The 15,014-nt window shown below is 49.6% G+C and overlaps 1 protein-coding gene across 3 annotated transcripts in view; it reads left to right on the top strand.

The window, feature by feature from the left end:
• The first annotated feature begins 5,846 nt into the window (after positions 1-5,846).
• The window catches only part of cpamd8 (C3 and PZP like alpha-2-macroglobulin domain containing 8), a 447,755-nt gene continuing 438,587 nt past the window's right edge, over positions 5,847-15,014 (top strand). Inside the window, exons 1-5 of one of the 3 annotated variants that reach the window (XM_072482391.1) lie at positions 5,848-6,152; positions 6,637-6,788; positions 6,914-6,936; positions 12,030-12,195; positions 14,831-14,883. In XM_072482391.1, the coding sequence (XP_072338492.1) occupies positions 6,091-6,152; positions 6,637-6,788; positions 6,914-6,936; positions 12,030-12,195; positions 14,831-14,883 (456 nt within the window). In that variant the 5' untranslated portion in view covers positions 5,848-6,090. The other 2 variants (XM_072482390.1, XM_072482392.1) reach the window with 2 other exon arrangements.

The raw sequence follows: 15,014 nt of genomic DNA, 5'->3' as shown, positions 1-15,014 counted from the left end.
TCCTTGCACATAGTCAAAGGAAATTATCCGGCACCAATGGGAAGAACTTAGCTGGGAAAGATCCGATTAAATTGGCCCGAGGTAAATCTCATGGCAGATTTTGTATCAGACCCACCTAAAATCTTGAAGACCTGCCATTGTTTTCAACGGTGAGCTGGGAAGCATGAAGGATATCTCAATAAAACTGAAGATCAAGGAAGAAAGTCAGGTGACCTGCTTAAAGGCTAGATCAATGTCGTACACAATCAGAACAAAGATGGAGGCAGAATTAGAACGGCTGGTCAGAACAGGAGTCCTTGAACCGATGAACGTGAATGGTTGGACTACGCCAATCGTACCCGTGATGAAAAACAACGGATCTGTACACATTTTTGTGATTTTAAAGTCACTATTCATGTGTGCAGATCAGTACCCTCTACACCTGATCGATGGTCTATTCGCTGGGTTGGCTGAAATCGACCTCAGTCAAGCATATCTTCAAATGAATGTGGATCAGGATTCACACCGGTTATTGACAATCGTGATGCAAAAAGGGTTATTTTGATACGAAAGATTACCATTTGGCATCACTTCAGTGACAGCAATGTTCCAACGAGCTATGGACCAAATCATACGAGGATTAGAGGGAGTCCAGTGTCACCTGGTTGAGTTCTTGGTTACTGGGAAGAATGAGGAAGAACATCTCCGCAACCTAGATGGCACACTCCAGAGATTAGAAAATTATGAATTAAGAGTCTGAAAAAACAAATGTGAATTTTTCCAGTTGAATATCTGTGTCATGTCATCGACGCTAAGTTGCCTTTGAAAACCATTACTGAGGCACCCGCACCTCAAAATGTCAGCCAACTTCGATCTTTCTGAGACTTACTAAATTACTAAGGAAGAGTGCAGGAGGCGAAAGAGGCCGGAATTCTGGCCTTTGCGTCCCTGGTAGTCCGGCGAAGGATTCTCCTTCAGTGGAAAGATGCGAGGCCCCCAAGCGTGGAATCCTGGATCAGCGACATGGCAGGGTTCATTAAATTGGAGAGGGTGAAATTCGCCTTGAGAGGGTCGGTACAAGGGTTCCTTAGGCGGTGGCAACCGTTCTTAGACTTCCTGGCAGAACGATAGACATTGGTCAATGGCAGCAGCAGCTGGGGGGGGGGCGGTTACTTTATTTTTGTTTATGTTATTTACACTGGAGGGTCTGAGGGGGTGTATACACCTGTTGTGTTAAGTCGGGGTGTTAATGTTAATTTATTATTTATGTACGGGGGGGAGGGGTTTGGGGGGGTTGCTTTTTTAGATTGTGTTTTGTACTTAACCCTGTTGGGTTCTTTTTTCTTTCTCATTTTGTTATTGATAGTTTATGAAAACCTTTAATAAAAATTATTTTTTTAAAGAAAAATTATTAAGGAAGGTTTGTCCCTAATCTGGTGACTGTTCTAAGACCCTTGCATAATCTACTTGTCAAAGTGAGAGATAATTCGTGCAAACTAAAGAGGCGCTACTCAAAATGAAGTCTTGACACATTTTATTTACCCTTGCAACTGACATGTGACATATCACCTTATAGGATTGTGGGCAGTGGTTTTCCACATAACACCCAGAGGTGAAGAGAAGCTGATAGCCTTCGCTTTGAAGACCTTGGATAAAGCCAAAAGCAACTATGCACAGATAGAGGAAGAAGCACGCGGGATCATTTTTAGAATAAAACGGTTCTACCAATTTCTGAATGGGAGGAAATTCACGTTATTGAAGGACCATTGTCCACTAACAATGATTTTTGGACCTCATACTGGAATTCCTTAACTGGCAGTGAGGAGAATGAGGAGGGGGGCATTGCTCTTGTCAGCACACACACACGCGATCAAGTATCGTCAGTCAAACCTTGATGGGATCACAGGTGGACTCTCCCAACTACCCTTACCAAATAGTTTGTCGATAAGCAATTCATGTGGAAACATTTTCTACTTCGAGCAAGTAGATAAGACTCTGTAATCGAGGACAGATGAAGAATCACACCAGAAGTGATCCAGTAGTGTCAGAGGTCATGGACATGGTGCTTCGAGGCACCTCCCTGTGCTCACTGACCTACATTGGATCCTGGACTAGTGAAATTAAATTGATCATCCTTCTTCAAATCCCTCCATGGCCTCACTCCTCCAGATCTCTGTAACCTCCTCCAGTCTTACACCCCTAAACTATCTTTGCATTTCTCTCATTTGGGTCTTATATCCATCCTGGTTTTCTTTTTGCGCTCCACCATTGGCAGCCATGCCTTTAGCTATCTTGTCCGTAAACTCTGGGATTCTCTCCCGAAACCTCCTCGCCACTTTGCTACCTCACTTCTCACCTTTAAGGCACTTCTTAAAATCTACTTCTTTGATCAAGTGTTTTGTCATCTGCACTAATATCTCCTATGTGTCTTGGTGCCAAATTTATATCTGGTTCATGTTCGGTGAATCCCCTCGTGATGTGGAGGATGGTTGTGTAGTCAACAGCGATGGATACTGTAGAGAAGTTAAAAGAGGGGAATGTATTTTGGTTGTAATCAGAGAGCATTACAGGCAGATGGTGACGTAGTGGTAATATCACTGGACAAGTATCCAGAGTCCCAGGCTAATGTCTTGGGGACATGAGTCCAAATCCCATCACGGCAGCTGGTGGAATTTAAGGTATTATAGATGTAAATTGTTCTGGGCAAGTGCCTTCAACCGAGGAAACATTTCCACTGTGGAAACCCCCAAAACAGGGGCCATAAATATAAGGCATAATTTTGATGAAATAATAACTTAAATTTATAAACCTAGACATCAGGGAGTGGATAATACTTGCAAAACAAACCTTTTTAAAAAATAATTCATTTTTTTCCAATTAAGGGGCATGGCCAATCCACCTACCCTGCACATCTTTCGGTTGTGAGGGCGAAACCTACACAAACACGGGGAGAATGTGCAAACTCCACACGGACAGTGACCCAGAGCCAGGATCGAACCTGGGACCTCGGCACCGTGAGGCAACAGGGGGATCTCTTAATAATAATAATAATAATCTTTATTAGTGTCACAAGTAGGCTTACATTAACACTGCAATGAAGTTAGTGTGAAAATCCCATAGTCGCCACACTCCTGGCTCTGGGTCACTGTCCGTGTGGAGTTTGCACATTCTCTCCGTGTTTGTGCAGGTTTCACCCCTACAACCCAAAAAGATGTGCAGGCTAGGTGGATTGGCCGCGCTAAATTGCCCCTTAATTGGAAAAAATGAATTGGATACCCTAAATCTATATTTAAAAAGCACTGCAATGAAGTTATGAGGTTACTGTGAAAAGCCCCTAGTCACCACATTCTGGCACCTGTTCGGGTACGCAGAGGGAGAATTCAGAATGCCCTATTTACGTAACAGCACGTCTTTTGGGACTTGTGGGAGGAAACCGAAGCTACCGGAGGAAACCAACGTAGACACGGGGAGAAGGTGCAGACTCCACACACACAGTGACCCAAGCCGGGAATCGAACATGGGACCCTGGCGCTGTGAAACAACAATGCTAATCACTGTGATACTGTGCCGCTCACAATGGAGAAGGACAATGTAGGTGTCGAAAGCAGGGAGGGCGATTGTGATATAATTGAACAGATTAGCATCGAGAGGGAGGAGTTGTTAGCAGTTTTAGCGGGCTTAAAAGCAGATAAGTCCCCTGGCACAGATGAGATGTATCCCAGGCTTCTGTACGAGGCAAGTGAGATTACAGAGGCTCTGGTGCTAAATTGCAAATCCTCTCTGGCCACAGGAGAAGTGTCAAGGGACTGGAGGACAGTGAATGTGGTACCATTATTTAAGAAGTGAAGTATGGATAAACTAGATAATTACAAGTCAGTGAGTCTAACATCAGTGATAGGAAAATTATTTTTAAAAATTCTGAGGTTCAGAATTAATCTCCACTTGGAGAGGCAAGGATTAATTAAGGATAGTCAGCATGGCTTTGTCAGGGGGGAATCGTGTCTAATAAATTTGATCGAATTTTTCGAGAAGGTGACTAGGTGTGTCAATGAGGGTGGTGCAGTTGACATAGCCTATATGGGCTTCAGTACAGCTTTTGACAAGGTCCCACAAGGGAGACTGATCAAGAAGGTAAGAGCCCATGGGATCCAGGACAATTTGGCCAATTGTAAAATGGGATTCCAGTAAAAGGTGCTTGATCGGACAGAATGGGCTTCTTTCCATGCAGTGGAAACTCGATGATGCTCTAAAATTGGGTTAGTGGCAGGAGGCAGAGGGTAATGGTTGAAGGTTGTATTTGTGACTGGAAGTCTATGTCCAGTGGTGTACCACAGGGATCAGTGCTGGGTCCCTTACTGTTTGTAGTGTACATTAATGATCCAGATGTGAAAGTAGAAGGTATGATCAGTAAGTGCATAGTTGACACGAAAATTGGTGGTGTGGTTAATTGCGAGGAGCAAAGCCTTAGATTATAGGATGATATAGGTGATTGGTGCAGACCCGATGGACCAAAGACCCTCTCTCTCAGTTGTAAAACCCATTGGAAATAACAATCTGGCAGAAACTGGAGAGAGAAACAGTTAACGGGCGCGATGTTTCGGCCACACTGTGTTTGATCTACCCGGCTCACAACGCCTCGCGAGATCTAGCACAATCTTTGTGCATTGCTGATGCTACCTGGGCACCCTGGCCCTGCCAGCCTGACACTGCCATGATGCTCAGGTGGCACTGCCAACCAGCAGGGCACTGTCCAGGTTGGCACTGCTGGCATTTTTTGCACAGTGGCAATCGGGCCAGGGGTGCCCTATGTGGGTGTTGGGTGGGGGAGCCTCCCATCGTGTGTTGGGGCTGGGGGAAGGGGCTGGGCAAAGCTTCAGGGGCTCTGGAGACTGAGGGGTTCCGCAAGCAGAGCTCCTCAATGCACAAAACTGGGCTATATATGACCTTGGCCGCGCGTTCCTCGCTGAGGTCCCCTATTAATAAGAGTGCCGTTTTACAGTGCTGTGTTTCTCGGCATAGCGAGCGAGGGGAAACACGCAGCTAAACGTGCCCGCCATGGAATTTTATCCCTTTTTAGTTGAATCGTGCCCTTTGCTCGCATTTAGTTAAATGCCGCCCAACAGTTCAGGTGTGTCTGTGACCTTTCTCCCTCTCCACAGATGCTGCCAGACCTGCTGAGTATTTCTGGCACTTTCCAGCACCTGTAGTATATTGCATTTGTGTTAGGATGGCACGGTAGCACAGTGGTTAGCACTGTTGCTTCACAGCGCCAGAATCCCAGGTTCGATTCCCGGCTTGGGTCACTGTCTGTGCGGAGTCTGCACGTTCTCCCTGTGGCTGCATGCATTTCCTCCGGATGCTCCAGTTTCCTCCCGCAAGTCCCCGAAAGACATGCTTGGTAAGTGAGTTGGACGTACTTAATTTTCCCTCTTTGTCCCCGAACAGGCGCCGGAGTGTGGCGACTAGGGGATTTTAACAGTCGTGTTAATGTAAGTCTACTTGTGACAATAAAGATGATTAATTCTGGGGGTTTGGTGCTGAAGGGATGGAGGTCGGTTCAGGAAGAGCTCGGGGAGGGGAGATTCTCGGTCGTATCTGTAAATTTGCGCCGGAATAAGGTCATCCGTCCCGCTCCAGTTACGCCGCTTGTGCCCTGCCGAGCTCTCCCCCCCACCCCAGTGCAGCGAAAGTGGGCAGGAAATTCCCTCTGCTGGCTATTTAATGAGCTCTTGCCAATTTGGTGTGGGTCCGGGCAAGGGGAGGGGGAGCGGAGGCGGGTCCGGAATTTTTCAAGGCAAAGATGTTGGGATGTTATTGGCGAAGCGAGTTGTTTGAAGTGTGTGAGGACTGGCGCTCCAGCCCAATGCCGAGTCTGCCTGGGCGGAGGAGAGTTCCTTCCTGAGCAAGAACCAACCGGGCTGAAGCAACAGCCAACTGCAGAAACAAAAGCTTTTTTTTCTCTCAAAACATCAAAGCAGAATTCAATTCGCAAACAACAGGGGGGAGGAGAGAGAGAGAGAGAAAACTTCTTCAAGGAATGCACTTTCCCAGTGCGCCTGGGTGTGAAGTACATTCTGAGGGAGCCCGGATTTGCAAAGCTGCAACATTTAAATGCAAAGAAAAGAACTTGCCCAATTCTGCTACAAGGAGCGAGAAGTTACAATATCCAGGAGGTGGGGAGGGGTGGGGGTTGGAGGAGGGAGGTTCACTCAGAATCTTGGCTGCTCTTGAGAAAGGAGCAGCGGCTGGGTGACCAGGACGAGGTGGGGGTTCTCCCTCTCTCTTCAGAGGGGTGTACCCAGAGCTTGATGGCTCACTCTGCCCTCAGACTGTGAGCAAACTTTTGTGCAAGCATTTGAAAATCGGTCTCCCTCCCCCCCCCCCCCCCCGCCCCTGCTGACTGAGTGTGGAAATGAGGCAGACCAGCCGCTACTGGTGGATTTTATACAATTTTGTGTGCTCCTGTTGCTTCTGCTGCTGCCAACAGAGACAGTAAGTGTGTCCTGTGTGTGTGTGTGTGTTTTGGGTGTGTGAGGGAGGAGGGGGGGCAGGTTTGGGATTGTAGGATGCACAATGTGTGTGTGTGTGTGTGTGAGACACAGAGGGAGGGGAGATTCACTCTTAAAACTTTTCCCCGTTTGTGTGTTCCTGATCTAGGGGTTACCTGGTAACGGCTCCCTCAGTTTTCAGGGCCGGGCTGCAAGGGGTCGTCAGTGTCACAATATTCAACCCATTGAAAGAAACCACAGTCCATGTCCATCTGGTGGCCAAAGGGACAATCGTGGCTCACGGGCAGGGCTCCGTCTTCGGTGAGCTCAATGTGGTTTTTTTTTTGTTGTTGCTGATCCCAACTTGAAGGAAATATCGTTTTTTGTGTGTGTGTGTGAAACTGTGGGAAATGTAACCAAAACTTCCTTGTGTTTTGTTTTTGCAGAAAAAGGGACAGTCACAGTAAAGGTAAGATTGCATTCATCGACATTCAAACGCAGTTTGCGGTGAAATTGACACTTTTTCTGATTTCGTCCTCATGTTATTTCACCCTTTCTTCCCGTTTCCCCCCCCTTCCTCTTGTCATTTTCTTTCCCTCACAAGATGCCTCTCCCTCGCATTGTCTTTCTCTAACTTCTATCTCATGCTATCATGTGCACTCTCTTTTTCGCTCTCCCGCTCTCTCGCATTTTGCCTCCATCGTCATCTGCCTCATCATTTATTTATCTCACTCTCTGCACATCCAGCCCACCCTCCTGCCTTTCACTCCCCCTCTTTCTTTATTCCAGGTCCTCCTTGTTAAACCAACCGTGAGTCTGAATATTCTTTCCCATTTTGTGGATAAGGTCCCCCCCCGCCCCCGCAGTCTCCTGCTCCCCACTCTCCTCACCCCCCCCCCCCCCCCTTCCCCAACCCCCCACCCATATGCAGTGCTGGACTGCTGGCCTTTAATGACCTCGACCCCAGCACCAACTTCACATGAGGAGATTGACCTAATCTAATAATCTTTATTGTCACAAGTAGGCTTATATTAACACTGCAATGAAGTTATTGTGAAAAGCCCCTAGTCGCCACATTCCGGCGCCTGTTCGGGTACACGGAGGGAGAATTCAGAATGTCCAATTCACCTACCGGCACGTCTTTCGGGACTTGTGGGAGGAACCCGGAGGAAACCCACGCAGACATGGGGAGAACGTGCAGACTCCCCACAGACAGTGACCCAAGCCGGGATTCGAACCTGGGACCCTGGCGCTGTGAAGCAACAGTGCTAACCACTGTGCATCCGTGCCACCCCAACACTGTACATAACGAGCTTGTTGGGAAAAACTTACACCTGAGGGCAGGTATGAATGAAGCTTCAGCATCTTTTTGGAGAAAAGAACAAATTGTAACGTTTCTACTGATTCTCTGAAGTATGCCACCATCATGATATCCTCCTGATATCATCTTTACTGTGGCTCCCAGAGGTTTATTTCGAGACAGAAAACCAGACATTGCCCCTTCAGAGAGTAACAAAAAGCAGAGCAGCTGAACGTAAATACTTGCCACGCAGTTACTAAACTTGGACTTTCCTTCACTTGGGCCTTGCCCCATGGAGATTGAGGACAGTAAAGTAACTCAGTATGAATGGAATCCTGTTTATTGAAGCTTATAAGAGACTTCTTCACTTGTGCTGGTTCTTCTTGCCGCCTTATCACAAAAACAGTCATCAAATTTTTTTTTTAAGAGTAGCCAATTATTTTTCTTTTCCAATTAAGGGGCAATTTAGTGTGGCCAATCCACCTAACCAGTATATCTTTGGGTTGTGGGGGTGAAACCCACACAGACACGGGAAGAATGTGCAAACTCCATACGGACAGTGACCCAGGGCCGGGATTCGAACCCAGGTCCTCAGCGCCGCAGTCCCAGTGCTAACCACTGCGCCCACATGCCGCTCTTAAAACCAGTCATTAACGGAACGTGCAATCCTGGGATCAGATTTTTGATACCATCTGCGGCTCTCCCTCTGTGCCGACTGTGCGGTGCTCCCTCTGTGCCGACAGAGTGGTGCTCCTTCTGCGCCGACCCTCCAATGGTACGGCGCTCTGACAATGCAATGCTTCCTCAGTCCTGCACTGAACTAGATGCTGTCGGCAGGAGGGTCTGATGTGTGATTTATTCTTTGATCCGATGCAGTGATTTTCCTCAACACCTCGCCGAGGTCTCGGCCTGCTGAGCATGGCTTCTCTGCTGTTCTGTAGTTGTGTATTCACACTGTGCACTCTCACACTAATACACTCACGTCAATTTCACTGACGTTCTCGTGCTTTGTGACCAATAGCTGCTATAACTGATCAGGCCAATTGGAAGTATTTGTGAGTGAATGCTGCTATAGGGGGTACCACATTTATCCCTGGCTGGCTGTAAAGCTTGAATGTTCACTGAGGTCTCTGGGATAATTTCCTCCGGGTGCTCCGGATTCCTTCCACAGTCCAGAGATGTGCAGGTTAGGTGGATTGGCCATGCTAGTGCCAAAAAGGTTAGGTGGGGTTACTGTTACGGGGATAGGGTTGGATGCGTGGGCTTAAGTTGGGTGCTCTTTCCAAAAGCCAGTTCAGACTCGATGGGCCGAATGGCCTCCTGCTGCACTGTAAATTTTATGATTTTATAATTTGTTCCCTGTGAAAGAAGCTCACTGGTCCAGACCAATGATTCACTCCCCCTCCCCCCCCCCCCCCCTCCCATTGTTTCTTCATATGATTCCTCATCCCTGGCAGAACCACATTCCATTTCTTCCTCTCTCTCTGATCTGTCTATCCACAGCCCCTTGAGTAATGACTCAAATTTCCCCCCCCCCCCCAATTAAGGGGCAATTTAGCGTGGACAATCCACCTACCCTGTACATCTTTGGGTTGTGGGGGTGAGACCCACGGAGACACGGGGAGAATGTGCAAACTCCACACGGACAGTGATCCGGGGCCGGGATTGAACCCGGGTCCGCGGAGCCGTGAGGCAGCAGTGCTAACTATTGCGCCACCGTGCCGCCCTGTAATGACTCAAAATGAGCCTTTTCCATTCCAGGTTACATTTTACACACTTCGATATTGTCCTATTGGATCTCCTGTGATATCTTCCCTGACACCATGGATCTCCCCCATGGGCCTTCTCTGAATCTGATGCCTCCCTTGTTACTGCTGTTCACCAGACCAGACTTTTGAATTCCTCCTCGGTGGGTGCAAAAGATTTCATGCTTGGCATTTGAAGAGGAGCAGGAAAGTTATTCCCAATGTCCTGACCAATATTTATCCCTCAATCAGCATCATAAAAGAAACATGTTCGGGTCATTCTCACATTGCGGTTTGTGGGATCCTGCTGTGTACAATTGGCGGCTACATTTCCTGCATCACAGCAGTGACTACACGATATGTAAGCTCTTTCTCTCCTCATCCTTCTCTCCTCCTGTCATCCTTTGTTTACTTTTCCTTTTATTGACCTCTTCCTGGTTATAGGAATTATACTAAACATCTACAAACAAAATTCCACGTCCGTGAGAAAATTATGGATAGTTTTATTTTGTACTCTTTGTACAGGATTATTTTGTATTTCAGAAAATAAATGATTTGAGAAAGAGTTTGAGGAGGAGCAGACAGATATGTTCTGGTTATTTGAGGGATCTTGGCGCCATGGTGTGATACTGCAATACTGGTTTCTGCCATCAGAGGTTCCCAGTGAGCCAATAAATGACAGGTCTTTCTCCAGTGGCTGAACACAGTTCCTCAGCATTGCAATTGCTGCATGGATCTAAATTGATTCCGAGGTCATCTTTAATTTCTAAATTATATGTTAAAAGATTTGTGTTTAAATGCTTCCTGTGAATGTTTTCCATTGTAAATTCCTACTGAAATGCACAATGGAAATTGTATGTCAACATGTCACTGTGTAATTACACTCTCCAGCCAGTGATGGTGCTGTATCACCTCAGATTTGCTGGTCTCGGCCCCTCAGACAAACTCTCGCTGCAACCAGCATTTCCCAACTTGCTGCAAATTCCACGATTTGATAAGAGTAATGTAAAATCAGAATATTAAAGATAAGGACTCAATAAGCGCAATCCAATGGCCACGCTGCACTGGGAAAGCAGCTCGCCGTGGTGCGGCGCGGCCGATAAATCCGGGAGACCCCGCCTCCGGGATCTACCCAGCTCACAGCGCCTCGCCAGATCCAACGCAATCTCAGGAGACGTTGTGATGTAAATTCTCACTTTTTAGCAGAACTGCATATTTTTAAAGCGAGACTGCTAGCTTCAGTCTAATGTGCAGATTCCCAAGGTACCCGAGGCGTTCAAATTCATCCCCTTCACCTCAGAGACCTCGGGCAAGTGCCGTTCAGCACTGCTCCCCACAAACGGGCACCAGCTGGAACGGCACTCGTGGGGGCCTCCCAGGGGATCGTGGGTCCCCAGTTGCATGCCCTTTGGGCAGGGTGGTGCCCTGGCAGTGCCACCTGGGTGCCAGCCTGGTACTGCCAAGGTTTCCAGGTGGTACTGCTAGCTGGCATGGGCACTGCCAGGGTGTCAAGCTGGCTTTGTTTTTGCGCGCGCGGTTGGGCCACGGCTGCTTGCGGGGGTGGTCCTCTCGCTATATAGGGGGGGTGGGGGGTGTCCTCTCGCTATAAAATGGGGCTGTGTGAGGCCTTGGCTGTGCGCTCCCCGTTCATGCCCCTGATCCAACGCGAGTGGCGTTGAACAGCCAAGTGTTTCTCAGCACTGTGAGTGACGGGAAACACGCGGGTAAATGCACTCACTAGGGGATTATGTTCCTTTTGGGAGAATTGCACCCAATGTGTAGCTTTAGAATGAGGCAGAATTATTTTCCTTTCCAATATTCCTCCTTCCCCAATGTCCCCTTCAATCATTGGCACTCGCTGGGATCGAAGACCACTGACTGCCGATCGCTCTACCCTGTCTTGGGTGATCACGGATACCATGGGCAGCATGGTAGCATTGTGGATAGCACAATTGCTTCACAGCTCCAGGGCCCCATGTTCGATTCCGGCTTGGGTCACTGTCTGTGCAGAGTCTGCACATCCTCCCCGTGTGTGCGTGGGTTTCCTCCGGGTGCTCCGGTTTCCTCCCACAGTCCAAAGATGTGCAGGTTAGGTGGATTGGCCATGATAAATTGCCCTTAGTGTCCAAAATTGCCCTTAGTGTTGGGTGGGGTTACTGGGTTATGGGGATCGGGTGGAGGTGTTGGACCTTGGGTAGGGTGCTCTTTCCAAGAGCCGGTGCAGTCTCGATGGGCCGTATGGCCTCCTTCTGCACTGTAAATTCTATGTTAATCTATGTAACCAGCCCACTCGCTGTGAGTTGATCATGTATTGGATCTCGAGGAACATGATATCCTCACCCTGCTGTTACAGTGTGAATAACTGTGGGCAGGGGGGCTCGGGGCGGTTTGCTCAGTCTGGATATTGGGGGTGGGGAATCTGAGGAACCAGCACTCAGGAAGGCAGGGTCTGGTCTGGGGACATAATTTGGTCCACAGTAGCCTTTCCTCTTCTAACCTCTTTCCTTTGCCTCCAAGGTACCTCCAGGAGTCAGTGGACAGGCTCAGTTAAAGGTTTGGGGAAATCGATATCTTGCTGATGATGGGTACATCTTCCATAATTTTACAACTGTTACCATCGATTCCAAGGAATCTTCTGTGTTCATTCAGACAGACAAACCTGTTTACAAACCAAAACAGAAAGGTACAGCTTACCTTACCCAACTTCACAATACCCACTATTTGGGCAGGTTCGTAAATCACTCCATATTAATCATGGAGCGAGACATGACTCATTTCCTAAACTTGAATAAATTTGAGGTAACCCTCTCATCTCTGACAGAAGGTCATGGGTTCAACTCCCCCTCTTGGCTAACACCCTCAGGACAGTACTGAAGGAGCTATCTGAGGGGCGTGGCAGAGGGAGCGCTACATGGTCAGCGGCGCATGGCAGACAGAGCGCCGGGTGGTGGCAGGGGTGTGGCGGAGGAAGCGCTGGCGGAGGGAATGCCGCGCGGTGGGAAGGGCATGGGAGAAATAGGAGATGGAAACTAAATAGTGCAATTTGAAAGAAGGTCCAGGAAACATTTACTGGACAGTAATGATGGGTTTCAGTTGTGCAGAGATTGCAGAAGCTTTAATTGTTCTCCTTAAGAGCAGAGAAGGTTAAGGAGAGATGACGGCCGCGATTCTCCGCTCCGGCGATAGAGTGCGGGAGCCAGCGGGAAAACGGACGCGTTTTACCTTTCTGCCGGCGGCCGTTCTGAGACGGCATTCTCCGGCCGACAAGGGGGCTAGTAGGGGCGTGGCGGGAAGTGCGGGGGCGCGGCCTCGGAGCGGCGTTGGAGATCTGGCGCCACGTAAACGACGCAGCGCTGCGGTGTCCGCGCATGCGCAATTGGGCCGGCGCCAACTAGCGCATGCGCACTGGCCGTCATCCCTGCGCCTGCCCCGACGCCAAATGGCACAGGGATCCAGGAGCCGGCGCGGAAGGAAAGAGGTCCGCAGCCAGAGAGGCCGGCTCGCCGATCGGTGGGCCCCGATCACGGGCCAGGACACTACGGAGGGCCTCTCCGTGGATGGACCCCTCCTCTTTCCACCCCCCCCCAGAGCATGTTAGAACGGCGCCGGCGGGACTCCGATTTTTTCGGACGGCCGCTCGGTCCATGCGGGCCGGGGAATCGCCGCTACGGCCTTTTGCGGCGATTCCCCGTGCGGCCCGGCGCCATTCGCACGCAACCACTTTCACAGGGGCGGGAGAATCACGTTGGGGCGGCGTGGCACGATTCACACGGTGTCGCGCCGATTCCCCCACCCGACGGGGGGTCGGAGAATCCCGCCCAACATTCCTTCTCCTGAATATTGTGAGTCTCATCCTCAAAAGACAGTAAAAGCAGAGTTTAAGGCAGAGCCGGATAGAGTCTTGGTTAACAAGGTTATCGGGAGTCGGGCAGGTATGTGGGGGCCAAGGTTATGATTTTATTGAATTGCGGAGCAGGCTCGTGGGGCCGAGGGGGGCGGGATTCTCTCACCCGGGGCCGGAGAATCACCGGGACGGGCACAAATCGTGCCACGCCGCCCCGACGCCGGTCCGCCAATTCTCCGGAGAGCGGAGAGCCGGCGCAGTCGGTGTGGCGCCAGTCGGGGGGCCCCACTATGGGGCCCACCCGGCAATTCTCGGCCCGGGAAAAAGCCGAGTCCTGCCGGCGAAGGGGGGCCTTCGCTGTGGCCGGGCCCGCGACCGGGACCTACCGAGCAACGGGCCGGCCTCTCGGGCTGGGAGCCTCTTTTGTTCCGCACCGGCTACTGTAGCCCTACGCCATGTCGCGCGGGGCCGGCGCGGAGAAGGGAGCCACCGCGCATGCGCGGCAATCGCGCCGGTCCCACTGCGCATGCGCGGACCCCGCGGCGCCCATCTGACGCCGGGATCGGCAGCTGGAGCGGCGTGGGTCGCTCCAGTGCCGCGCTGGCCCCCTGTAGGGGTCAGAATTGCTGCTCCTGAGGCCATGTTGACGCCGTCGAGAAACACAACGGAGTTTACGACGGTGTCAACACTTAGCCTCAGGATCAGAGAATCCCGCCCATGTTTTCTTTTTACAAACCTACAGGGGCACGTTCCTCATGCCCATGTCTCACTCCTGTGTGTTTTAAATCATGTAACAGCAACAACCTGAATTTAGATAGCATCTTCTAATATAATAGAACACCCCGGTAGACTTTACAGTGCCTTTGTAAAAGCAAAACACTGCAGGTGCAGGAAATCAGAAATAAAAACAGAAAATGCTGGAAATATTCAGCAGGTCTGTCAGCATCTGGGGAGAGGGAAACTGAGTGAATGTTTCTAATCGACTGACGAGGTACTTTCAAACTATTTGTTTGATCTCGAGTCACGTTAAGGAGATATTAGGACTGTGTGACCAAATTCTTGGAGAGCATTTAAGGAGTAGAGTGCTAGGGAAGTGGAAGGGTTTAAGGCGGGAATTCCGGAGCTTGGATCTGAGGCAGCGGAAGGCACTGGTGAAATGGTTACAATCATGATTGTCAAGAAGCCAGAATTGGGGGAGCCCAATGACCCTGCAGGGTGGTGGGGATGGAAGGCCGCAACTGGTTTACTGTGTTCAGTTCTGGGCACTGCACAGAATGACAAAAACTTAATGTGCAGTGAATTTTTAACAGATTCACTGGTTATTTTTTTTTAAAAAGCCTCCGTTAAAAATTCGGATTAAATCTGTAATGATAATTGCAATTTAATTTACTGATGCCTTTCTTCTCTCTCTCTCTCTCTCTCTCTCCCCCCCCCCCCCCCCGGCCCCCCCCGCCCCCCGCTCTTCCAATCACAGTGCTGATAAATGTGTTCACCGTCACCCCTGACCTTCGACCCACCAATCAGAAGGTAAGGTTTCTCTCTCTCTCTCTCTCTCTCTCTCTGGCTCTGAGACATTTAAATGTTAAAATTGGTTAAAAGCAGCAAGATTGACTTATCGAACCGGTAGCTGTGACCAATCACAGATAAGGCAGCGACTA

The sequence above is a fragment of the Scyliorhinus torazame genome, chromosome 18, assembly GCF_047496885.1.
Source record: "Scyliorhinus torazame isolate Kashiwa2021f chromosome 18, sScyTor2.1, whole genome shotgun sequence".
Classification (NCBI taxonomy): domain Eukaryota; kingdom Metazoa; phylum Chordata; class Chondrichthyes; order Carcharhiniformes; family Scyliorhinidae; genus Scyliorhinus; species Scyliorhinus torazame.
Note: the sequence above shows the minus strand (reverse complement) of the source record. Positions and strands in the feature narration are given on the sequence as shown.